Source organism: Varroa destructor, unplaced genomic scaffold (genome assembly GCF_002443255.2).
Source record: "Varroa destructor unplaced genomic scaffold, Vdes_3.0 BEIS01000006.1, whole genome shotgun sequence".
Classification (NCBI taxonomy): Eukaryota; Metazoa; Arthropoda; class Arachnida; order Mesostigmata; family Varroidae; genus Varroa; species Varroa destructor.
In genome coordinates this window covers 1,872,040-1,899,085 of record NW_019211459.1, presented here as the reverse complement: position 1 = coordinate 1,899,085, position 27,046 = coordinate 1,872,040, and the positions used below count along the sequence as shown (strand labels likewise).

General features: G+C 41.3%; 1 protein-coding gene and 1 long non-coding RNA gene across 5 annotated transcripts in view; one reads left to right on the top strand and one right to left on the bottom strand.

The window, feature by feature from the left end:
• LOC147754723 (uncharacterized) overlaps positions 1–5,805 on the top strand; it is a 10,563-nt gene extending 4,758 nt beyond the window's left edge. For 2 of the 3 annotated variants that reach the window (XR_015330253.1, XR_015330251.1), the window contains one exon: positions 85–353. This is a non-coding gene — a long non-coding RNA (uncharacterized LOC147754723). Of the gene's footprint in view, positions 1–84; positions 354–2,048 lie in introns of those variants that run through there. The other variant, XR_015330252.1, reaches the window with a different exon arrangement.
• Positions 5,806–11,784: 5,979 nt separating this feature from the next.
• qvr (glycosylphosphatidylinositol-anchored protein quiver) lies at positions 11,785–26,661 on the bottom strand. Of its 2 annotated transcripts, none has more exons than XM_022811934.2 (5): positions 23,993–26,661; positions 22,368–22,741; positions 19,391–19,453; positions 19,146–19,257; positions 11,785–18,849 (listed from the first exon to the last, which is right to left on the bottom strand). In XM_022811934.2, the coding sequence occupies exons 2-5, from the start codon at positions 22,474–22,476 to the stop codon at positions 17,397–17,399; spliced, it is 1,737 nt and encodes a 578-aa protein (XP_022667669.1). In that variant the 5' UTR covers positions 22,477–22,741; positions 23,993–26,661; the 3' UTR covers positions 11,785–17,396. The 2 variants fall into 2 exon arrangements, with proteins under 2 accessions (XP_022667669.1, XP_022667670.1); XM_022811935.2 differs by having other exon boundaries at positions 24,196–26,661.
• Positions 26,662–27,046: the final 385 nt, after the last annotated feature.

Genomic DNA, 27,046 nt, shown 5'->3' with positions numbered 1-27,046 from the left:
ATATTCGATAATATAGATAAACAAATACCACTGTTTTAGATGCGTAACGTTCGGTTGTATCGTACGTGTTCTTGTGTACTCCAGGACTCGCGGTCAAAAAGTATGTAGCACGTTACAGACTATCGTGCCGTTGTCGCACTACGTGTTTCATTCGGTCGCGGTGATGCAAGTGACCCCTGGGGGAGATCGTCTGAGTCCGGCACTCGTTCCTTGAGTCGCGACCGAACGAGCGAGAATGGCGTTATTGAGACGGCAATTTCGATATGGTGTGCATACTTGAAGATGGACGCCTGTGTTATTCGTCTTATAAAAACAATAGAAAAACTGATAAAAAAACACACGGTTTTCGTAAAGCTTTCTGAATCACTTTATTTCCTAGTCGTCTGCATTATACAATATATTTTGTCAGACTGGCCTTTAACAAAGATGAATTCAGTTAAGCGCTATTTATGCCAAATGGGTAGCGAGAGCCTAAACCTGTTTTTTTTCTAAGCCAACGGATATTACGGGAAACTGCTTCTATGCTGTGCTTGCTGTACGAGTAGAAGAGATGTGAAACTTTGTAGACCTAATCTGGCGTTATAATCTGCACATATACTGGTAACGCTGGCTGTACAACTCAATTTTCAGATGCAGACTTCCTTGGAATTGTCCATGTCAAGCCAAATGATCATAGGACGACTTTTTTTTTCCCACACTTGACATTGTCAAGAAATTATCTTAAGCGAACTACGCTTGTTTATGGGTAATTTGCGTTTAATGAGCCTAAAGAGAGCCGTACTTTTGGGCTTACTAAAAGCCTCCGACGTTTACGAGCCTAAAGTAACTGTACAACTGTTTTTCTAGGGACACCAAAACGAAAAGTTTCGGCAGAATTGAGGCAGCGTAGCTATTTCGATATATAAATATCTGTATAGATAATTCATATTATTAATGTAACGTAATTATATGTATCGGCTGAGTCCATCTCTGCTACCGTTCCAGATGTTAATGATAGCTCAAGTGGTTATTCAATAGCGAATTCTGTAAAGTACCTCTAATGCGATCCGTCACATAGTGAAGACAGTGATGAAGAACAGGAGGTAACTAGGGGAAACAATTAGTCGCAGTACTATCGATAATCGCCTGTTGAAAACAATCCTACTTGAAATAAGAAAGATCATACAATTACTGAAACGCCTCCAGCAAAACGACAGCATTACAGAAAGCCTCCACTATGCTTGCTTGAATATCGGCTCCAGCGAAAAAGACGGAGCGATCGTTATTGGTTACCTATATCTCAAGCAGCAGACAATAGATCTAGAATCTATGACGGACTTTTGGCTATCCACAAACTATAGGGATGAAGATAGCTGTAAAGCATTCACAAAAAAAGACACGACCCCGTGCAGTTTAGGCGTGTTTACAAATAAACGTCTTCAATATGCCGCAGTCAGGGTTACCCCTCTTTCATTTGAGCTGGTCGCCTGCGAGGTTACCTTTCCCGACAAAACGATACGGTTGATGTCGGTTTCCTGACCGAGCGCGCAAACTCAGGAACTATTAAATCGCATGCAGTTAATCGAAGGTCTCGAGAACTTATAGATCCTTAACGCCGCAACATGATATCGGGCGATCTCAGTCAGGTGCAAATAAACTGGAGAACTTCTCAAATACTTGAAAAAATACAAAGAGAATATCTTAGTCGAATTATCGGCAACCTCCTGCACAATTCATGACAGAACTTTTGGCAGACCGCCAAAAGTTTGTTCTCCTACTGGACGTTGTGTCTGCGAATCTAACTCAGTGGAGGAAAAAATTAGACCGCGGGATGGTAAGGCTAGGTATCATTAGTGACTCTGGCGAATATACCAGGCCCTAGATAAAAAAAGGATAACACAGCTAGACTGGTTCTCGCTCCTTGTAAACATGATGCGTATAATCGATCAGCAAAGTCCAATGAGGAGATCCATACCGATGAACATAATTCTACATCTGGGCAGATAACGAGACTTCATCAAATCGTTGCAAAGATCGAAAACAAAGATACAACCATTTTTCTTCAACAGGAAATCGTTAAGGCAATAAACACTATGGAACGCAGCTTGAAAATCATTCGCAACTACGCCTGCGGGAAAATTATAGTGACAGACGCTTGAAGCGCAATACGCCGAACCGATCGTTACATAGAGTCAGGAAGAGGCCGACATTTTGAAACAACACTCCGTAAAGATCTATACGACATCAACGAAATTCGATAATAAACCCACAGTAGCTTGTCTACCTGCCACTCCAGAAGGTTTCATTCAGAATATTGTACACAAGGTCGACTAAACATTGGGTAGAAGCTACGGTTGTGCTCGAGCAAAATGTCAGACGTCCATCGTAATACCGAAATTTGGGCTCTTAATATGCACCCCAGTCTCATAGATTTTTTCGAAGATCGTTCCATCAACAGGATATATCGGAAACATTTAGAACAGTTTTCGTATGTTCTGTTCTCAGAAAAGTAGAGCCTTCCAGTCAGTGGCTGGTATTATCAACTTCTGCAGCGGAAGTATCGTAACTTGAAATAAGTACAAAAGTTGTGTCAGATGCACAGACCAGGATGCAGTACAATACTCCACCTATTAGATACTCGATTCGATTACACAACCGAGCGTTACAAGATTCAACACTTTGACACTATAGATTTGGACTTTCGATCTGCTGTGGTACAAAAATAGAGTGTTTCAAATTTGCCGCGATTTGAAATCAAATCTTCCAACAGCTTAACTTGAATTCATATTTGGTACTAGAATGTTTAAGGTCTATGTAACTGTTCACTGTTCTAAAAACGTTTAGCGGAATGCCTTATGTCCTCAAAGTATGGCACTGGGCCCTATGAATGAAGTAAACATATGCGTGCTTTGCGCCACACAACGTTTTATCTGGATTGTACGAAACTCTATGGTAAGAGATTCTAATTTGTACGTCAAACCGTTCTGTATACATGTTGAACCAATCATGATCTAACCTAGAAAAGGTTCGTTTGCCAGAAGAGTACTATATAGGTGCCAATATTATAGAAATGTAGTTACGATTATAGCTATTTTAGAACGTTTTAAAATTATTGAGAAAAAAAAAACGTAACATATTATTATGTGTAAGAAATACATTCGAAAAATCCGGTCATGTTACCGAGATCAAATCCAAAGCTAAAAATAAGCGTGAGATTAAAACGATACGCAAACGATCTATTTCTATGGAGACTATCACACAAAAAAAAAAAACAAAATTGTGCCAAACCCTTTTAATGAAGTGCGATATATATTTGAGGCCAGGTCAGATTGCATGATACGATTCAAAATTAAAGAAAATATACGTTATTTGGAGAAAAATCCCAGCGTTTAGCCTAAAACTCTCATTTTCGCCACCCAATTACCCCCCACAGTTAAGATGCGTTCATTAGTTTTTTCAAAAATATGAAAAAATTTTTGAGCGAACCGCACAAGTAAATTTTGATTGCTTTATGATGTACGCGCAGTGTACATTCAGCCTATGCAAGCTAAACAGGAAGTCCGCCTTTAAACCTTGCAAATTATATAGTAAATTCTATCAGCCAATAACTACTACGTGTTAGTCACCTTCGATTCGCGATAATGTTGTCATTTTGTCAAGTTTACTTAGCAAATTTTTCTATGAAACTTAACCTACTGGGTACTTGTTTATTTAAACCTATAAGCCTAAATTTGTATGTTGTTTCGGTTAAAAAGGTTCACATATGGGTAAGTAATCTACAACTGGAAATAGGCTTACAATCACGAGAAAAGGCAAATTTGCAATTATAGGAACGAATCTTTAATTCAGTTTTAAGTCAATTTTGAGTAAAAAGGTAGAACATTAATGTGTCTCGTTGCTTGTCGCTAAGAAACCTACGCTGGGCTAAAGGCTTACACTCGGTACGAGAATTATATAGAAGTGTACAACTTTACACGCAGTACACTCCTGAGCAATGGTTAGTTACGTTACCAACTAGCTTGTTAACAAGACCAAGGTCATTTATGCAAAATTTTACCAAGCTGATTTCCTTTCCCTAGATAAATCGTGGCTAAGTATAGGAAAATACTTCAAACATATCAGAACTATATGAGGTACTTTGTTTTTCATTCCCTTGAAATAAAAGCTGCGGCTTTCGCTCTTTCTGGGTCTGATTCGCACAGCTCTATATGCTAGAAGTGCTGAAAGGATGCCTCGCTGTCGGCACCCAACCAGAAGGGTCTACAATATTCAGCCTGTCTATCTGTATAAGGGTAGAGCTTGCACAAGGTTGTTCATAGACGAAACACCTCCGCTGGTGGCCCGGACTAAGAGTTCTTCCTTAATTACGTCCAGGCAATGTCTACGGAAACATTGAAGTGTAAATAGTCTTCACAAATTCGAATTTAATTAGGCGCATTTTTAAACAATAATTCTCTGTCAATCCAATAGGAGAACTGCAGGGAGTCCGTGGTAAGACGCAAGTTCTAGTGGGGCAACGAGCATCAATGCGAAGCTTTTTAATATCATATATATTCGATCGAGTTGAACTTAATCCCTCGTAAGTGCTTCAAGACGCATGGATCATGGATTTTGTTACGTGAGTTCGGCTTGCGCCTCTTTGGTTTCTAGGGCAATATGCCTCGTTATTTCTCATAGAAAAGTAGACACATCAGTAATTACCATTGTCAGTACCATTGTTTTTTAACAGTTGTACGTATGTTTTAGAGAACTCACAAAGCACTAAATCTTAATGTCATGACAAATGACGACACCAAGAGACTCTTGGTCATGTGTGATCATGCCTAGATAATTACCTCACGGAAGTCAATGTGAATCGTTATTCAATATTACGAGGTACTAATCACAGTAAATAACCTTAACTGGACCTTTTCGGTGTGCATTTTACGGTATAAAATAAACACATAGCAGTAGAATTTGTGAAACTGTATGCCCTATAAAGGAAGACAATTTTAGGGGGAAAAATTTAATTCTTGCTTGTTGCCGTCTACGAAGCTATTTAAGATATGATTGCGATGCAGTTGGAAACTACGGTGAGAGTTTCATTCAGGAATGATCGTGTGGCGGTCCTTGGAAGGATTGTCGGAAGATGTGTTGGTGGAAATATTGATGAATTTAGTAACTCATCCGTTAGGACAATTATTGGCAGATATTATACAGATTCTGCTAGAAAGCCCACTGGAACACCTCCTAAACGATATCTGGATGCTTTTGTTGGGTGTAGTAAGGATTCGCATGCGCAGGAAGGCACAGCCAACAACAGATGACATTGCGGATCATGCCCGTGGTGGTTATGTCTATCGGCATGGAGCGACAATGATAAATGAGATTTCTTGTCACTCTTGCAGACTTTTCCGTTACAGCGGTGGCGTCTGATCTATTTGGAAGATTACTGCCAATACCTACGACCTATAGACGAGCCATTAATGTGGCCATATATTTGTGCGGGCAGGCAACTAATAAGGGTATCAATTGGAAACTCCGGAACCAATTCTGTTTAACGACATGGCCGTACTATAGTTATCGCAAGTTCATCACGCGTTGGCCGGCCCTAGTGTGAATTGGAGTGCGAGGCTGCTCCAAATATGTTTTCGCCTTTTATTTATTTCTATATAATTCGGGAGTGTGAAGAACGGACTTTCAAAATGAAACGGAAGTAACTTAACTAACTTCCACCGCCCAGGCAAACTTCTAAAAAGCAACACACATCTCTTCAATGAGTAAAGAGTTGAAGATAAAATTTACGTCAAATAACGCAGGCTTTTCCATAAGGCCTGCTTACCTGTACATTTTTTGCCTCCCATATAAAACTTATCCTCACACAAGTCGTGAGTTTCTACCTAATAGGTAATCCCACTGAAATTGCTTCTGGCACGAAGTTGTCTTGATTTACAGCTTTGAACGCGACAGTGCTGCGCGTTTTTATAGGCATGTTTTAACACTACTTCAAGCTTATTTCATTTTTCACAGTACATTTATATAAAGAGAAAAACTCATGATGAATATATTGGGAATTTTACGTAGACGTAGAAAAAATAGATCCAAGTGATTAATGAAGTGTGCGGTCCTGTAGTTCGTCTTTGTTTTGTGATGACTTATTGAGGGTGTCACTGTTGCGGTAACGCTGTAGCACCGAATAAGAGCTTCACTTCGAGCTTCCACAGTTATCAATGATTAACTGGATCTATAACGCTCGATCATACTAAGGTGTTATGAATCATTGGGAATGGGGTAGAAATTCACGACAGGTCATCCTTTCCCCCAGTGGGCATAGCAAGATGCGCAAACCCGTCACGGAGAATTACAGCGTGGAGCAAAAATGTATATTTCTTTCATTAAGTCCCACTATTAGGCTGGGAGCTTATGGATTGCTAACAGCAACTAAGAACCAACCACCGACAATATAGACATTGCAGCATGTTAGCTAACTTGTGCTGAATTTATATTATTTGTAATGGCAACGTTTTTTGCTTCAGCGTAGTATTCGAGGACTAATTAAAAAATGTAATTTTTTTGTAAAAATTTATGAAAAACGTCACCTAAAGGATCATTTGGCATTAAAAGCATACCTGAAAACGCAACGCAGATCTAGTGCAGATGACGATCATTCTATTTCGTCAATTATCAGTTGTTGCTACTAAAAAAGCTGGCTGCTATTTTGATATTTGTTACGGCTTCGTGTGAAATGGTTCAAGTAGAAACTCTGCTCTTTTAAACAGCTATAAGATCGAAAGGCATTTTATATCGGGTGTACTCTCCAAAGTAGGTGTTTTATGTGATGAGCAATGGTGTCTGTAGGCCAACATGAGCCAAGGATCGAAAAAATTATCCTTAGAAAGGAAGTTAAGGCTTAGAATCCAAGCAGATTTTCATCTAGAGAAATTTTGCTCCATGACAATGCGAAGCCCAATGCAACAAGCGGCGAGCTCTCAACCTGGGAAATCTGGTGGACAATGTTGCTGCTTGGCAGTCCACGTAGGTTAATGCTCGTCTGGTAAGGTTTTTAAACCATGAAACAGGGGGGGGGGGGGGGGGAAGAATCTAGAAAATCGTCAGAAGGTTGCTTTTACTAGGTATAAAATATGATAATAATAATATGGAATTCGCTTCTAAAAGAATCCCTTTACGGTCGCATGTGAATTTACGGTATTAGAGAGCTAGAATATAGTTCGCTATGGGATCAAATCATTATCTATATCTGCGCAAAGTGGAAGTCCCGTTTAGATCCAATAGATTCTCAATTTTTAACTTAAAACATAAGCATCTTGAGAATTTGCCAAAAACAAAGCTGATATAGTATCATTGTATTCGCCCATAATGGTCGAAGCTTGCTATTGCCCATATTATAAGCTGGCATGATTCCTGCTCCCAATCGTTTTTTCTCTACGTAATTGTTATTTTCGAAATCGGCTGCTAGTGAAACTTTCAAGTCTCGCATGCGGCTTATGTCGTATGCAGACAGCACCATCGATATGCGAAATGAAATTTTAATCAGGAGATGAAGCATGTGATTCATTCACTGGAGGCATAAAATTATTAATATAGTTTTCGAGGAAAGACATTGAAGACATTTCCAGTTTCAACAACGTATACGCTACTTCTTCAGGATTCTACAGCTACAGCATGAGGCGCTCCGGGCTGTACAGAAGACACCTGGTGACGTTTCAGACAATTATGCCTGTAGCTGGATTATGTGAAGCTATTACTAAAAATGCCTTTCAAAGAAACCCAGAGAGGGCATGACAACATAAAAGTGGTCGTAAATTAGTCGTAAACAGTTCCAATGATTTCAATCCAAGCGAGCATCACAATTGCAGTACAGCTTCGTTATGGTAAGCTTATTGCTACAATATAATGGATATTTTTAATAAAAATGGCGGACTTTACAGACCAAAAATAGTCATACAGTGTACGAATCCGTATTTGGTTACGAACATCGTATACTTGGTGATATATTTGTAAAAAGTAATGGCTCTTTAGAAGAAATGCTTCGGCTACTTTTCGAAACCATTCCTTTCGCCCTAGCGCACTTAAACGAATCCGAGCCTAGACTACCTCACATGTTTTTAAGCTTAGCATTATTTCATATCATCACCCCATGATCTTAGACGTCCACCCCGCCTTTGCCATAACTCTGGTAGTCATTATGTTCTATTAAAGAAATTAGCGTGTTTCGCCCTCGGCGACTCTTGTTCCCTTCGTAGTATGTACTGATATGTGTTATAAAGTAGATTGCGCTGTATTTTAACGTTTTAAGAAGCAGCCCGCCATAGATAAGCCAAATAAAAGTGACCTCGAAGAACTGCGCTACCTTTATCTTGTGACGCGTTGTACAACTTAGTCACAGTAGAGTAGACTCTCTCAGAATATTCCACATTTGCCGCAAATACTATGAATAGTATAAGAATGTGAGTCGCGAACTGCAGTAAAACGCTAATTATGCATTATTCTACCTAATACGTACAGGACTGTGGTAAACATTTAGGGGTCACGGCAAGGCGTATAGGTCCGCTCGTAAGATAATGCAGTGGTAGAAAAGTGTACGTCTATTACTAACACGGTTTTAAAGACACAAAGTGTCACGCAGTCACACGAGGGCTCATTCCGTACTGGAAGAGATCGCTAGCCGTGTGCAACATTTAACAGTAAAACCGGGCGCCAAATTTGAATCGTTCATTTAGCTCAAAACTTGAAAGTGCGTATCTGTGTCATAAACTTGCCTTACCTACTGAAATAAACACTCGCGGTCTTTAATAACAATTGTTTTTATTTGTTTGTCCTAATAAAAGCTATTTATTGCACTTAGATGGTAAACAATAATTAGTAAAAAGAAATATCTGCTTTTCTGAGTTTGCTAGTAAGTGTTTAATAACATTGTTATTTACTTATTTTGTTTGTTTTGTTTTTTCATTCTTCTTTTCTTTGTTATTGTATATTTGGAGTAGTGTTAATTATGCGCGCTTTAAAATGACTTTGAGTGAGACCTTAATCATCTAGCAGGTTTCTTTTACTTTTCGTCATCGTCGTCAGCTTCCCATTGGAAAAGTATAGGGGGTGATTATAGCGTCAAATGGCCTAAATCCTATCTAGCCTATTATGATTATTAGGAAATATTGGCTAAACAATTTCGATTCCTTCTCGAGATGAGCAGTTCGGTCGTGTGGTGGCAGCCAACATTTGTGTACAATGCACGCATATAGCAAGTTTAACTAGCTAACTATATTGGATGCGTCACCGACTTTGGCTTACTTCTATTTTGCCTAGCACGCGCGATGGTTATATGTTAAGCGTTTCCTACGCAGTGTTATCTTCTACCCACTGCTTCAGAGGGGATACGACCAAGTCGGAGATTTTTATTCTGGACAAAACCTGTGGGTGGTACGGCAACACAATGTTCCTCGGCAAAACTAGTAAATGTTGTCAGCGTAATTAGACGCTTACTAAGCTAAGTCTTTTTCTAGTACCCAGTGGAAAAATGCAGGAAGTGCGCGGATCCAATAAATACGGAGTGACATTTGTCTATAGAGTTATGATAATGACCGAGCTACACTTCGTTGAGTTTTGTGTCAGCACTGATTTGGAACGGTGCCGCATTAATAACCTATTCTATTACAAGGAACAGTCAACAAACAATATATCCCATTTGAAATACACTGCGAGTATTGATAATTGCCCAGCTTTGAAAAGTTCTCCTTTTGATGGAAAAATCCTGAATATTATCAATTAATAAATGGAAGTTGTTAGTCGTTTTCTGACCCAACTAGCTTTTAATGTGAGGTTTCACCAATCGACCCCACCCTATCACCACCATCATCATTATCAGAATCATCTTCCGGTAACGTTCTCTTCGGCGCCTGAGACGTGAACAGTTTGGCCGAAAAAATACCAGTTGTTTCGCAAGCTTGTTCTTGAAAGTTAGCTCCACTTACTCCGGCGAGCTATCTGAAGTGTAAAAGTGTTTTTACGTAACAAAATTACACGCAAATTGAAATCGTTTAACGGAAGCTCGCTTTGAATGCTACTTCGACGTCTGGCACAATCCGTGTTCTCACGTACGTTTCACCCGGATCGACTACGAGATTCCAAAGGGAAACTGGTAAACGTCTCTCGCATCGTATACTGTAATATATCTATCATATGAATTGATACATATATATATATATATCAATTTATATGATATCATATTAACGCGTAGCGTGTGATTACGTAGCAAGGCAGAACGATTTAGTTTCCATTTGGCTAAATGTAAGGTAGTAAAAAAAAAAAAAAAAAAAGCTGCGATACGAAGTAACGCAACTAACGTAATAAACATGTGATCTGATTTATAGTACCGAAATTCAAGGAATACAAGATAATTATATACGTTGTTCCAATGTATCGGTGGACAGCTCTATTCATGGTAGGGGACCATAAAGCCAAAGCTCTTGAACCTCTTACGAAGGTCTAGTGCCTTCGACTGCGGCACGTTCATCTTGATCCTTGCTTGGACCTTGAATCTTGATCCTAGTTAGATCACCTTTCAATGTGTGGCATTCGCTGAAAAATGTATCGGGTTCATTCAGCTCCCGACATCGTTAATAAACATTCTATTAGATTATAATAAAGGACTATATATCATCGCAGAGATGAGTTTTTCCTTGTATCCGAATTTTCTTATTAACAAATATTCTTATTTTTATAATAGCCGTGCTTGAAAGAAGGAGGAAACGGCATAAAGACTATATCGAGATTTGCTTTCCTTCACTTACCTTACGTCATTTCTGCTTATCTGCTATAGTAACTATTACGAAGTTGTTTGGCCATCGTTTATATCGCAACGCAGTACGTTCCGCCAATGTATTGAATTTGGTGCAATGTTATAGTTACAATTTTCCATTCTTGGTTTAATTAACATTGTTTTTAAACATAACGATGTATTATTTACATACTATTCATCGTTCTGTACAATACACTAATATAGGGAAAGTTTAGAGCGAAGTCAACTGTATTAGTAGCAGCTATCATACGAGAGCTAACTGGGACCCGGGTAAAACCTGGTCAGCATTTTACCGAAGTTGGATAACCAGACGAGTTGATGTTCTTAAGGTAATTACCAAATTTATCCACTTAGCACACACTTTACTGGACCTGCCCTTGACGTAGACCCTACACGTACCACTGCCTTGGATCGAGTTAGACACAGGCAACGATCTCTTTGTCATCGGGCCAGCCGTAAGATCTCCTAATCACCAAAGTTTACTTCTATTTCTAGCGTTTACTTTAGAACTGAGAGACTGCACGCGGCTTCATACGTCTAAATGCTGTTAAGTCTAGGAGTGCTACGCCACTTCACTCCAGATTTTAGCTGAATATATTCATTTCATTCAAATACTGCGTGTTTTTAAAGTGTGTTACGCTTATTTTAACCAAGTCAATATGCCGTATGCTTCCCCGTCTCTTAGCAGTCCTACAAAAAGCATTCTTTGAATGGCCAATCTGCAAACCTGATCGCTGTGATGTGTCCTCTTATGAGGTAGGACGCTCTCCCTTGTCCTGCTGTATTGTAATGATAATAATGATAGCAATAATAATGTATCCACGACGCTCTCTGGTTATGCAGAAAGAACCTCCTAGTCCGCTCCCTCAGCATTGTATAACATGCTTAGCGGCTTCTCATGTGTACCGGCAGCCATAATTAGACATCTAAAGACTAATATCAGTTCTCCTCTGGCTTACATCACGCTATGCTTATGTCTATTAGTATAGTTGAAATAAATTAGCCAGTCATTTCTTATTTATGTTTATTTTGATAGTAAGTTAATTCATTAAGCAGAGCTGGAACACAACTAAGCTCTTGCAGTCATTCTCGAACGCTGTTACTATCAACTGTAACAAATATTTCACTCTTACGATGAAGATGATGATTAAATAAACCGAAAAAGCTTTTCAACTGGATTAGTCGTAGCTAGCTATCAATCGGATATATCGTGTCGCGCACGTACGTGCATCCAGACAATTAATGTCATGTACGCCGATTGTAGACTAGCATCTCTTATTCAACATTGTGATCATACTAAACAGTCGTAAGATAGCCATTCTACGCACCAATATGAAGAAATGTTGCGTGTATAACATCATACAGGTGTTCGTTCTTGTGTTTTCTAACTTGAGCAGATTACTTGATCATTACCGCATCCTACCTCATGTGTACAGCCAAAAATCATCATTATCATTAATGAGTTTACACAGGTTAGTAGCAGAAATGATCGGGCTACAACTATTAATAGCAAAAATAGCAGTAATGGTAATAATACACAAGCAGGATTATTCATTATGGAAAACAGTATCTCGTTCGCATAATCGCCGTCATCGTCGTCACCATTATCATCGTCATACCCGTTGGCCATTGTGTCAACACCACTGCCGCCACGGCCATCGTTCTCTCTCTCTCTCTCTCTCTCTCTCTCTCTCAATAATCTTGGCCTTGACGCTGTATGTATATGAATTGTAGGCACGATCTATGTGTTACCAGGACACATTGCTTTTTCTTTCATTTGCGTCCAACGAGCGAACGATCCGCCGGCAGAGCCTCTGTCTGCAACGAGTTGAGCTGGGTACAGATGTATAGAGAGCAGGTATGGCAGGTGGCACCTCATGAGGATGGGTCTATTCGTTATGTGGATTTAAATAAAGGGAACTTCCGTGTTCAGCTCATCGAGGCAGACATAATCCTTTCTATGTTGACTCGCAGTAATAAAGAACATTTTTTTTTTTTGATGTTTTCGTCAGCGTGGAACTACCTGCTTTTACAGATACATGCATACTTTTATTCCGTCTGCCTTTTGTGAATCATGTTTGAATGAATTTACATTTTTCCCTGCTGCTTATATCGCCGGGTTATCCAGTGTCCTGATCTCTGTGTGCAGTTTCCCGTACAATAAACGCTTCAGAAACATTATCATTACATCTATTGTACACCTTTTTTACAAGCCGTTCGCACAACAATGCAACAGCTTTCCGCTCGGGGTTATAGTAATCTCCAGCCTTGGTAGACCTTGACAATGTCAGGTCTACTATATGTGAGAATCCTTACTCTACACAACTGAAAAAGTTTACATATTCTATCACTAAATCGAGACAAGCTGCCCCTCAACAGGATCACAACATGTACACAATCAGTTACCTTTTTCTCGTCCTACATATAATTACTAGCCTTTTCTTCACACAATAATAATTACTTTTGGTGTTATCATGTGATGGTTTGCACTTGAAGTTTATTATTGAACGCCCTGCAATACAAGAGGTTATTTCTATCTGAAATCAATGGTATCATTGTTATAACATATGTAGATTTTGGCGGTATCATTTGTGGTGCACTCTTAAAGAATATAACCTCTGTACAGCATGTGGGCTCCTTGTAACGACCATTTTTAGGAGAGAGAGAAAACGCCAAGGGACGCTGTTTATGACTCGGTGTATTTATTTGCGTTAAATATAATGAAGCATTTGTGTAGGAGTTGTGAGAGTGATTTGTACCAGAGATGCCAGAGATACCAGAGAGAGAGTAAATGGACGTATTAGGCAAGTTTAATTCGGGGTATCCGTTAGCCTCGACAGCTTTGAGGTCGCCACAGGAAGAAGTTCCTCATCCAACAATTATCATTTTCAGCGATAGTAACTTATTACCGTTGAACTAGAAGCCAGCATCACTAATAAGCGAGAGATCTACGGGGTTGCAGATTGCCATCAACAAGCCACTGACCTTGCGCGCCAATACGAAGCTGTATGACCATCGTACGTCATTACGGGAGAGTAGTGCCGGTCATCAAAGCGGCACCTTTCTGCTTTCTGGATTTCATTCCTCTAATTAATAGCAAATCTCAATTTTACACCTTTTTTTGGAATTCATTAACCTTCGTTCTGATGAAAGAGAATCTGCCATGAGCAATCTGTGTCGGGTTGCAGGTCTGCCATCAAAATGCCATGAAACTACTCGCGGTTAATCTATTGACAATGCGTATGACAGTAAAAACAATTCGCACTTTTCGAAAAATCTTCTCAATAATGTCTCGCGTTGAAGGTAATTACAATTTCTAGAGTCTCGACCTAAACATTGTCGTCGAAGACTCATAGTCACGTAAGCGTGAGATGTGACATTAGAAAGTTACGCTTGACCCCGCGGTACCTAAAACAACATTGGTCACCGTTCTCGTTATGTCAGTTCTCGATCCGTGACGACGAACCCCAGAGTGATGTTAAGATCGCCAAATGTGCACCTAACCCAGGTGCAGCACTTATCCTTATACTTAAAACAATCGTCTACCTATTAGTGAGGTGAACCATCAGCAATGCAATATGCAACACCGCATTAACGTTTTTTCTACCATTGATATTGATTACTATATTTTCGCAAATTTGCAGCGGAGTACCTGTACACATATCACTTCATGAGACGTGTCTTTTAGCCCTATATGTTGTTATGAAGCTTCCCCCTAGTTACACACGTTGCGTCATTGACAAACTTCGTTTTTCGAGCACAGCACTGTCGGGCTAATTCATAGGCAATCTGCAGGCCTAAAATAGGAATAGATAGGTTTACTCTATATAGAATAACCAAAAAATATAAATAAACATTTGTATGCGATTGGCTGAGCCATGGCTGCCTAAAATGAACGTTATTATTTAAACAAGTGCTACTCTTATCACAACGGTAATGGTACAGCAGACTACGCTGAACAACAATTGGCTAAGCTAATTATAGACAATCGCAGACGAACTCATTCACTGGCCTGTTCCCTTACACGATCTCGAATCATCACAGGAACGGTCCTATCATGTCCATTGGAAGCTGTCCAATGACATCACCATTATACAATTATCATGTCACACCCTATTTACCACCATTAGCAGCAGCGACACCCCAGTGTTTGCTTTCAACACCGCTACTATCATACGTTTCTTGCTTCGTAGTTCGTACGATTAGGTAATGTTAGATAGATAAAGAGTGAATCTCAATTTCTGCTTTTTCTTCGAGAGTGGAGTGGTACCTTATCAGTCAGACACTTTATAGGCCACCATATATATACTAGCATATAAAACGTCTATATAACAAGGCGCCAGGTTATACCTGTATACGACGCAATCGTCATTACGATGTAACTATCAGCATCATTTCTCTGTTGGCAGTAACGGTAATAGTACTAGCAGGGGTAATGGCAATAATCGTTTTTGCCCACTCTTCTCCGATTGGGAACTACAGCAGCCCATCTAGAAGATCAGAGTGCCATCGCTGATTGCCATAGCTTCATCTTCATTGCATGGCGCCGAAAGAAACTACGTTTATTCGATCTGTCAAGCTTCGTTTATTTTTTTTTTTTATTTTCTCAGTGTTCCGTTGAACACATATATTCATTTATGATTACTGTATAATCTCGACTACTACGCAGACGTCGATAACTATAGCAGTAACCCTAAGGCGCCCGACAAACACCTCGTGTTTATTAGAAACTACTCATTCGCACGAACACGTGCTCACGACCACCATTATTTCGCCGTGATTGATAAAAAAATAATATTATCATAACGGTAATTATTAGAATTCGAGTGCTTATCAACGTCATCATTACCGCCATACGTACGCAGAGCGGGGCGCACACACACACACACAGCCGTGATTCGGATCTTTTTGGATCCCTTGCAGGTTTTCCCTGTTTCCGTTGGGAGTTTCAGCTCATCCGCCGCTACGGTTATTTGTCACTTGACCGTTATCATACAAACACATCCGCAGGAGTGATAATAAAGGAAACGTCAACCAGCATTGGTACAACTCATAGAACTAGGAGTGTTATTCAACGTCTGAACTTGACATCCAATCGATTTGGTGGTTCATCGACATCTCATGCAATCATGCACTTCGTCATTGCTCATTTGCAGTCAATGCGAAGAGTGGAGCCCTAACAGATATTTCGTTCTCCGTAGTTCTATTGATCTTCGTACGGTTATAGGTTAGTCTATGTATCGGCTGTTTTTTGTGTGGGTGGACGTGTGTGTCAGTGCTATAGACTCTTCATCAGTAGTAGATTCCGTCAGTGATTGCTGGTTCTGACGGGTACCGCTCACAAAATCTTCGATTCGAACAACAGCTTTCTACTTGCTACACATAAATATCGATAATAACGAACGTCAGCATCAGAAGACGTTTGAGCATGCGCACCTCGTATTGCCTGTTATAGTATTCACTGTTCCCGCTTTTCTAGGATCTTCAGGGGGCAGGACCTGGGTTAATAGGTAGCGTCATCGCCGTTGGACGCGCCCGGTCCATTGTCGTCGCAGCGTTGAATGAACAGTACATGAATTAGTGATGATGGATATCGCTAATTCATGTACTAAGCATTCAATTTGCTGGTCCGCTGGTGATTCCCGCGGTCATATCTGACGGTAGCTGTTTCACTAGTGCCCTGTTTCTGTTGATCCTCTCGCTAGTTCGCCCGCAACAATAATGGCCCTTGTATCAATCGTAAATGTTTCATGGGTAGCAAGAAGAATGCATATTGCCTTTATCATATGTTGTAACAACCATGGCTCGGGTTCGTATCATCAATATCGCTGGCTATAATTTTAACCGTTCCATTTACTGTATTTATGGCAATCGTCTTACCAGCGACTTACACTTCTTCAATTCTAGTTGTCCTAGAAGCTAAACTATGTTAAATATTATTATTATAATAGAAGCAGTCGTTATCTGTTGTGGCTGTAGTAAAGGCAGGTGGTGGAAAGCAGTTTTCTATTAAGTGAGATTTGGCCAAGGAAGATGAACATAATGCTACAGATAGCAACGGTCTTAGCGATAATCCCACGCATACTAACATTGTTGCAGTTGAAATTTTTCATAATAATAATAATAATAATAACAACGGCGATGATGGTAACGATGATGACGGCGATAGCTTCCGTGTTTGTACAGCACAACCATGAACGTTGTCGAGCGAAGGCTGCCGGGTTTCGGGATGAGGCTTTCATAATGAGCCAGGTACGACAACGCTTAACGGCGTATGCCTATCTTCACGATAGTTCGTAATAAGAAGGGTATTATTACCGCCACCACTGTCACCTACCCCGCAGGAAACGCCCTGATGTGATGGATGCTGCTGAGTGCTGTACTGGACGTGGTGTCGTGGGTTGGGGCGGCGGGCGGGCGGGCGGGGGAAGGAGGGTAGTCGCTGTCGACAAAGAGTCTTCATCTCTAACGCCATTGATGGCTGACATACGCCGTTGCTTCTTAGATCCGGCTCGTTTGTGCGCTTGGTATTATTGACGCTGACATAGTGGCTGTGACAGTGAGATGTCCTGTTCATTACAGCAGCTTCTTGTGCTACCATGCTTTTGAGCGTCAGCCGTTCTTACCCTCCTATTACCGATGCTATGATTGGCCTGGTTTTTTCTTCACGTCTGTAACTTATTTGAGCAACTACAGCAACAGTAATAACTGTTCTGAAGCGATTCTTGTCGAAACTTATTTGAAGTAAATACATTTTCCAGTTCTCATTAGATACCTGTAAGTTATCGCCCTTGAATAAGGAACTTATTTTTTCAGCAAATTCGCCTTTTCTCCTACTGATCATTTGTCCGATACTGATTCGAAATGCTTTACGGAAGTCCCGCCTGAGCTCTTCTGACGGCAACCTCCGCCAGCCACCTTTGCTTTGGTCACGATGAAGGCCTCTGCCAACACCGTGGCCGCATACGGCGAAGCCTCTTTGGCAAAATACACAATTTGCTGCTGACCTTATTGTCAATTGAGCTGCACGATTCGCATGAGTCCCAGTCATAATATCCTTGTTAATAAACTGTGCTAAAGCAATAACAAGAGGAATAGTGCTACTAATATAATTAGCATTATGTATATAGTTCTCGTCACCCCCCTTTTTGTTACTAAGGGGATAATGTGCTCCAGCGCTATCTATTGTGAATCGAGAAGCACTAATGGTTAGGCCCAAACGGCCCTTAGAAGGTGCGCGATTAGCGATTTTTTGCGACGCGAATAGCATTTGATAGCTAACTACTGAAGTTGCAGTTCTTGAACAGAAAAAACAGCGAACAGTCGGCGAAACAGACGTTCCAGTTCGACTGCTGCTGCTGCTGCTTTTTAACATATCCTTGCTAGCATTGTTGTTGTAGATGTTGTTGATGCAGCTGCCGTCTACGTTTCTCTCTTGAACGTTACCAGCATTGTTGGCCTTGACGCTGAATCTGCCCCAGTCTGCGTCGGTCGTAGCAGAACTGCCTTTATCTGCAGGTGGTGTACATCGTATTGTAATTACGCACAACGCGTTAGGTAGCTGTGGTTGCAGATGCAACATTGTTGACGACGAGGCAAGTATCGTCCGACGGATGAGCTGCCTTGCTTCACCTCCGATAGCCTCAGCGGCCTTGATCTTGACGATAATAATGGCGACAGTAGTACTAGTACTTGCAGGACTTCGGGCCATATTAGTACTGTTAAGTCCTAGTAAGTAACTAGCGAGGCGGGCGTGCAACCTTAGCACCATCAAACAGGCAATGACTATTTGTAGGAAACTTTGGAAGCGGCCGTTGTTGCCACCGTAAGGTTGGCCTGGACGAAAACCGAGTAGAAGTGGCGTTGAGGGTGGAGCCGCGTTACACATGTCACTTTCACAGAAGCACATGTGGCCATTGCCGTCGCTCTCATGCATGCAGACGTGATCGACGAGAAACAGATTGATCTGTAGCGTCGTAGTACATGTTCGCTTAACATTGGTTAGTCGCTGTGGACGCCCACCCGGACCGCCGCTACCACTCGTCGTATTGTACGTGACAATTTTTACACAGCACCTATAAATGATGTAAATGGGCACAGAACACATAATAAAGGCAGAACAGACTCAACAATCGAAGGCAGCAGTTCGAACTGGAGAACTATTTCACGCGGAAGTTGGATAAAACCTGAGTTTGCAATTAGCAGAAGGTACCATAGACTTACTTCCGGTTGATGAAGCTGTACAGCTGCATGTTTACTTGTATCAACTTTCCTCTACGTATGAAATAAAGAGAAACAGAATAATAAAGATAGGCCTTGTAATGCTAATAAAAGTCATTTATCAGCCATTCGTTAGAAAGCTTGCACGTACCCCATACAGGTTTCAATAGGTATTCCGATGTCATATATGTCTGTATAGTTCCAAGGATCGGAGCACTTCGGATCCTGAGTCGAATCACAAGTGTAACATAAAATTCCTTTATCTGTAATAGACATATTCAGCAAGTATATACGCGTTTAGTTACTTTCGTATCTCGTCGATGCCAATATAATTTCGAAGGATGACATACGGAACATGGATTAGAAAGTTAAGATAGCAGCAGGCATAATACTCACTAATGCACTCTTCCTCCGCGAAGACGACTCCCTGGTGGCAAACTGAGCTACTCAGTATTACCGCTGAAAAAGGCACAAAACATAAAATAAAGCTGAAAACGCACACATTTCGAGTGAACGAGTTTGGTAGACTACAACTTCCAAAAATAACTTTGCGGGTCCCACACCTCAGAGAGGTCATTACAACCATGTCGTATTTTTCTAAGCACGAGCTATACGATGCTGATGAACACCTAGATGTAGACTGAAACGCATCGAAGTGTAGCATAGGCGACAGAGTAGACTTACTTCGTCTTGACATTGTAAATTTACCAATAGGCTATATATACAAGCATACAAAAAGCTGTTCGAAAGTGCAGCGCAGAAAAGGTAGATGCGGGCAGATGAGGCCGGGCGCAAGAGCTGGAGGCCAGAGGCGGCGTTCGTAAAGTCGCAAAAAAAGAAAACAGTAAAAAATTATTTTGAACGAAGTGCAAAGGCACGAATATGGTCAAAGTGGAAAAGTTCGGATCTGTCTTCTGGGTTTGCGTCCTTTCAACTCAGAATGACTCGCGTTTACATTCGTCACTTAACCGACCCGAGCCTATAAGGGACGGCGTGGCCGACGTTTGGTCGTTGCGCTCCCTAGCACATTAAGCCATTATACTTAACCGTAGCTTGAACTTAGCAAACTATTGAATAATCAGAATTTCTCTCTTGCATAACAATAATTTCCTAACTGGGCTATTCGAGGAGCACTCGGGTATATGACCAAGAAATATAACAAACAATAACCTGGCGGAAAAGCAGCGACGTACATGTCCACGATGACCCACTCAGCTTTGAATATACAACAAACGAACGAATTTAAATCTAAGAACAGGACATTTTTGAGCTCGAACATCTCGATTAATTGAAATTTATTAACGCACTTTTTTGCCGGTTCAAGCCTACGTAGATTAGTCTAGTTATCTCATTATGGTACCATGTTGAGATATGGTAGTGCTAGCATTTTTCACCGAAACATTTAATTTTTAATAATAATTAAGATATAACAATCGTCAACGGAAACTGGCAATACATTCATTGAAGGGCGCTCTGAAGGCCGCCAATTCCGAACGACTAGCGAATCCGAGCACAAAAAGTGTCAAGAGAATTTTGTGTAGTATGTAATATATGTAGATTCATTGATTTTTTTATAATCCTATAATATACATATATATATATATTATAGGATTATATATATACTGAAAATACAATGGGCTTTTATGTAAACTGTATCAATAAGTCTGACCATTCAGACTAGGGGAATTTAAAACTAGAAAATACTAGGGCATAACAGGTTCAAAGCCGGTAAGCTAACAAGTAGGAGGGGCAGGTGCCGTGCATGAGGTGCGACGCTTTGCCGTGAAAGACCCTTGATAGCGACCAGAAGGGCTAAGCTAGCTTGAAAAAGGAACGCACAAGAAAGTCAGCCTTTTAGAAGACATGGGCGTGCTCAGATGGCCTTCAGCCTATAAAAGGACTGCTCCATAGCAGGTACTTGGGACAGTAAACGTTTGGAAAGGCCCAATATGCGAAAGAAAGAAGTGCTAGTCGAATTTTCAGAATAAACATTACGTTTGAAGAACAACACCATAGGACGCGAGAGTCATCAAACGCAGAAGAGCACTAGGTTTACGGAGCATGCAATTGATTAATTACTCGCGTTGAAGCAGGCAAGAGCAAAGAATCCTATGGCATCTAAGATCTATTGGATGATCAATTACTTCTTGCAAGAACGGTTGGTCTGATGTTTTAGGAGAACGAAAGTGATAATGATAGTGTTTATACACATGTTTCGTCTGATATTGATGTTTAGCGTTACTTCAGAGGACCGGTCACTCCGAAGTATTTGCCGGAGTTTAAAGGGTAAACACGTTGTTGGTGCGCTATCACGCGAATGGTGCTTATTTGTGACGAAGTATGCCTAGCTGCGGTATTTTTGGCTATCTTCTGTACTTTTCTAATGCTAGCTTCCTTAGAAAAACACATGACTAGTTCAAAAATAATTCGCAGGTAGAGTTGTCTACCTCTAAGAGCGAAACTACCTTGTTGTCTACCTTGATTCACGAAAGACATATGTAAACGTAAACTTCACGAACGTGCATGACTTCATGCATTTTGAAACAGTTATATTGGCAATAGCGACGGCTTACATGGCAAGTCCATCATCTGCTTCACCTTGGAAGAAAGAACTAATTGTAACAAGACCCTCTCTTTACGTAGAAGTTCTAACAAATTTAGCTCTCAGTAAATGTAGGCACATGGTCTGAAACAGGCAAAATCGGCTTGCTTTTGTGTACTGGCATCCGCCTAAACAAACGTATATGAGTCAGGACAAATGCCATAAGGAATGTTGTGCAGTTATAACAGATGTTACGTGAAAAAAATACTGCTGGAAACTTCTGACAAATATTTGCCTAGGGTTGACTGTGCAATTATTTTTAAAGCACCTTTAAACAAATAAAATATTATAGACTCTATGCAAAATATAACCTGGTGTTTCTGTTAGCTGCGAAATTTGTCAAAATTAACGCTCTTATCGTGGGTCCCGAGACGAGAAAACGGCTCGCGAAGCTCACCGGTATGGTGGCAGAATTTATAGGAGGAATAAATCATGCTTAACATTCCCGATTGCAACCTCATTTTGTAAAAAAGAAATATACAGAGCTGTGCACTTTTCCTAAACCATCGCTTCATACATTAGCATAGATAGTCACGACCTGTAATGATATAGAAATTACATTACGAACACATAATAGTGAAACTGCGCCGAAAATGTACGGTACCATTAGAGAATAGTGTACATCTTGTAAACTATTTAGTGTCATATATTTATATATTAGTACATCCTTCAGCTACTCCAAAAAGAAACAACGCCTTTCTGTTATCAATTGGCTGTTTCTTATTAATCGCAAAAGCGCAAGGGGATGCGTTTCCTCGACAAGTGACTTACCTGCGATGAGCAGCACGCGGAAGAGAAAACAGCTGGCCTGTGTGACACGCATGGCGCAGAAGCAATGGTTAGCGGCCGTCGCGTTGGCCACAGCGTTGTAATTTCTCATGTTAGTGGAACAGCGTTGGGGCTAATTGCCCCAGCAAGGTCGCTCGCCACCTATAGGCGCCCCACACTTCTGTTCGCCATAAAGCCTGCTCCTCCAAGGGCTCGGTTGACCCTCGGCCGGCGAAGTTTACCACACTGGGCCTGTTCTACTTCACATCATACCCTTACTATGGGTAGCGCGTTACATCTCCGAATTTTTCGGGAAATTCACTACCGGTCTAAGCAAGAGCCTGTACGCTAAGTCGCTGCCCGTTGATGGTTCTTTTCTGGAATGAGACGTAGCACGATCATCAACATCAACATCTACATTAACACACGAATAGACTATTTTTTTCTTCTTTTTCCTAGCCCGAGTTTGTTAACTTACCTGCCATTGTTTTGTTTAGTTTGAAACTGAAGACTAACTTAAGTGAACGCGCCTACGTGAATTCAAGTAGATATAACAGTTTCACCTAAATGCAACGAGCAGTTGCAGATAGCTTACTATATGTTTTTCCTTTTTTAACACTGAGTCGCTCCGTCTTTATTTAGTACATACGATTTTTACGCGCTGGGAAGTTTGTTTCCTGGACTAGAAACCACTCATTAGATTACCAAAACTTGTCTCGAGGACACGCACAATGATTTGAATATATACCCAACTTTATAACTATTTTAGCGTATTGTGATTGAATTTTGAAGCGGAACTTGTTCCTGCTAATGAAGTGAACTCATTATACAACGATTAAGTACGCCGTTATGGTTGCCAATATAACAAAAATCACGTCTTTTCTTTTCCATCATCATCAGTATTGTTATTAAAGGGATTATCTTCATAGATTATTTTCATGAATGGCGAAGATCTAAGGTCGCTGTCAATGTTTTTCCATTAGAAAAAAGAAACGTTACAGCTAAAATACTTTATATTTCTGTTACTTCCATAGTTGTTTGTCGATCCTGTGACACTGTTAACCATAGAGAAGAGGTTGAAGATTTGAGAGGAAAATAATTTCACCCTAAATTGTTAAGACTTAAATTTTATGTTGCATTATGAATTACTCCAAATGTACCTCGAGCTGGCTAACGGCTTTTAAAAGCTTTTCTGTCCTTTAGAATTTGGAATCACAGGCGTCGCAGGGAATTCTCCGGGAAATGTTTCCGGTAGCGACAAATAGGCTTTGATAATTAGAACGTAAAATAAGGTAAAAAGTTGTTATTTTTGGCGCATAATTATCATTTGCGTCAAATTTTTAGTCTGGGCTCAGAGGAACCAGATCACGCGTACAAAAACAAAGAGTAAGGTTTCCTCTAAGAGAATTCTTGGACTAGCGTTATCAGTGTCAGCTGTGGCCCGAATTTTCTTTATCATTAGAACATAAACAGACGAAACTATATGTTACGTTTCATACTCTTCAAAGACGCTAAAATAACTTTTGCAGTCACTTATACAGAAGTGAAAAGTTTTACCTGTGAGAATTGACGTTTTACCACAACAATATTAGCTTAAACAGGTTTTAGGAAAACAAGTAATCTATTACCTTATAATGTAAATAGCAGTGCGGCGTTTTCCATTGGTTTTTTAACAATCACCCATAATAACATGTTCTGACTTTTTCTGCTGAAATCTGTCAGCACCAGCATCCTCGATAATAGCTTGTTGGGTTTAATGTAAAAGTAAGCCATGTTTACGAGAATTGATCAGAAATACGGGTAAACGATTCGTAAAAAGTCGATTGCGCACCGTGACACAAAAAGCAGATGGAAGAAAATCGTGTTGTTTAGCGTATGTTCATATTCGAGATTTCCAAGATGTCCATGATGTACTGCTTACGGCTGGAAATCATGAATATAAAAGTTTTCCAGGGGCGTCTTGAGCCAGCCAGAGCTGTTGTGATTAGAGTGAATACGACGAATTCATGATGGACGGTAAAAGGCAAGGCGTGTATCGCTTCGTCCAGCAGAACTTTCCATTACTCGAGTATGGTGCAGTACGAACGAGTTGCCGAAAGACGCCATCTGCTTGTGTTATCTCAATGGTCACAGTGTGGATCCTTCAAGGATCCTATCCGCCCGTGTGAATATCTCAATTGTATATAGCAAGCGCCTGCTAAGCAATATTTTGTTCCTTTAAACTTAGAATTTTTAGCGTGCTGCATTAAGCATTGGACTTACGACACATGTCACATTTGCATTATATGACGATTCTGTAATATCATAGATAAAGGAGCGTTAGTAGATGCTGAAGATAGATACGCATCTGTTGATCGGGAACACGTTCTGTTTCAGCGAGCCAGGGGGTCATTTTCTGTCACCTGGCGCGTACTGATTTAGTTCGCACTTCGCGTTCTTGTCTTTCACACTGGGGCACTCAAACAGCTTCTCCTCACAGTCACACTTTAACCCAGTAGAATCTTGTCGTTCTTCTGGATGCCGAACACCCTTTTGGTGCAGCACCATCGATATAGCGATCTGTCCAGGACGCAACCAGGCTGATGCCACGACTGCTGCTGTTGTCGATGGCGGCAGCGATACTGGCTCGAATATTGAAAGGTACGTCCAGCCGTTGCCCCGGATACGACTTGGCCCTATCTATTCGCCCACAGCAGCAGCAGCAGCAGCAGCAGAAGACATGCAGCCAGTGATGACGCAAAAAAATAGACCAGTTTACAGAAGAACAGAACGACGACAACAAAATTAGCAGCAGCAGCAGCAGCAACAACAGCGGAAGAACTGTAGAGAGAGAAGGAGTAGGATGAGCGGAAAGGAGTAGAGGAAGAGAAGGTCGCAGGAGAAGCGGACTGGAAGTAGTCTATGACTTATGATGAACAGACAGAGCGAGACTGCGAGGAAGCGGAAAGCGGTCTGCGTTGAAGTCCAAAGAATGCCAAATGACCGCTCCGATGCATACTCATATGAACGCCATTAGAGATCATCAGTATCTGTAGTTGTAGTCTTGTTGTCAGAAGTGCTGCTGATTGTAATGTTTGTAGTCGCGACTGCTTTGGTAGTCGTGGTAAGAATGAACTGGGCAGATAGGAAGATTATAGATGGTTAGATGGAGAATGCTACAAGGAAAAAGCTGTTCGGAAGAAAGTAGGCAGAACCTTTTTCATCCAGTTGGCTACTACGAGCATTACCACCAGCACAACGACTTAGCCATTGCTGCTGCTCTTTCTGGCACTTTATCGGCTCTGATGCTGTTATTGCAGCCGCTGCTGCAGTAATCACGACTGTTTGTTCCCTGCTGCTGCGGCTGCTGCTGCCGCCGCCGCCGCCGCCGCCAATACTTCAGTAGTGTTTCTCTATTGAAGGCAGCAGAAGACCCGACTCGTTCGGTTACGGCTTTGCTGCTGCCGTTCGGCCGCTGCTAACGTCGCGGCTGCTGTGGGCCAGGATCACTCAGTGGCGGAGGTTAGGCGGCAGCCATCTTGCCTCCAGCAAACAAGACGAGTGGAACGTATCACAGTAGAATAGAATACCCACTGGAACAAACGCCAAGACTTGCAGCAGTAGCAAATACTGCTTTTTTCACAGCAGCTGCTGCTACTATTGCAGCCACTACGGCTGGTCACCACAGCAGCACCGTTACTTCCAGCACACGAATGATGATCCTGTTCCTACCACAGCACAACACAGAACAGCACAGCACGGCGCAGCAAGGCACACGCACTGCCTTTTGCTACCTGCTTGAGAATGCCAACAACGAAAAAGGACCAGGTTAGACTACAGCGCGCTCTGGTTGTCTTTGTTGTCGTTGAGCCGAGCAAGTCGAGTTGGGTCTCGACGACGCGACGTGAGGGTCGTGGCAGCGCAATAAGCCGAAGCCAGCGGCCGAAGCCGCCGCTTTCCTGGAGACCCTTCCCCTCGGACAGGCCGACACAAACTTGCCACCGCCGAGAACACGAAGACTCAATTTAGCCCGTGGCGGCGGGCCACTAACTGAGTCGAGCGGAGCAAATCCGAAACACCAAACTCCTGCCAAACGATATTTGCTGTCTGCAGGCCCTTTTGGTACGGCCACTACCGACAATGCAAACTTGCAATCACCTTGCTCATACGCTGCTGCTTCTGACACCACCGAAGTACGTCTGTTCTAGAACCTCGTTGGATGGCCTCCAACTCGCGCTCTATTCAGACGCAGATCGCGCACTAAAGTATTCACGTAGGCTGGTCACGCATTGCTCTGGTGCAACGTCACTGTTGTTCGGGCCTGATTTCCACTCTAAAGAGCAACAGCACTTTAAGCCGAGGAAATACGTACTCGCGCTAGAAAAGGCTTTTCTCCTGCGGCGCTACATGCTGTTGCGTACTCTCAATTCTTTATCAGCCGCAGACCGCAAGACAAACGAGATATAAAAGCGCTGGTAGGGTTGGTGGCGGTCAGATGGAACTGACAATATGCATATATATATACACATACGTCGGAATAATGATTTGTTGAATAAGGACAGTGCCGAAATCTAAAAAAATGTAAGGCAGTATACCTTAGCTGTGAATTTTATGCTCATTTATAGAAATATGGATACATAATAGGCTGTATCTGTGGGCTAGAATATGTGAATGAAAGCGAAACCTGTTAACACGTCTTGTGA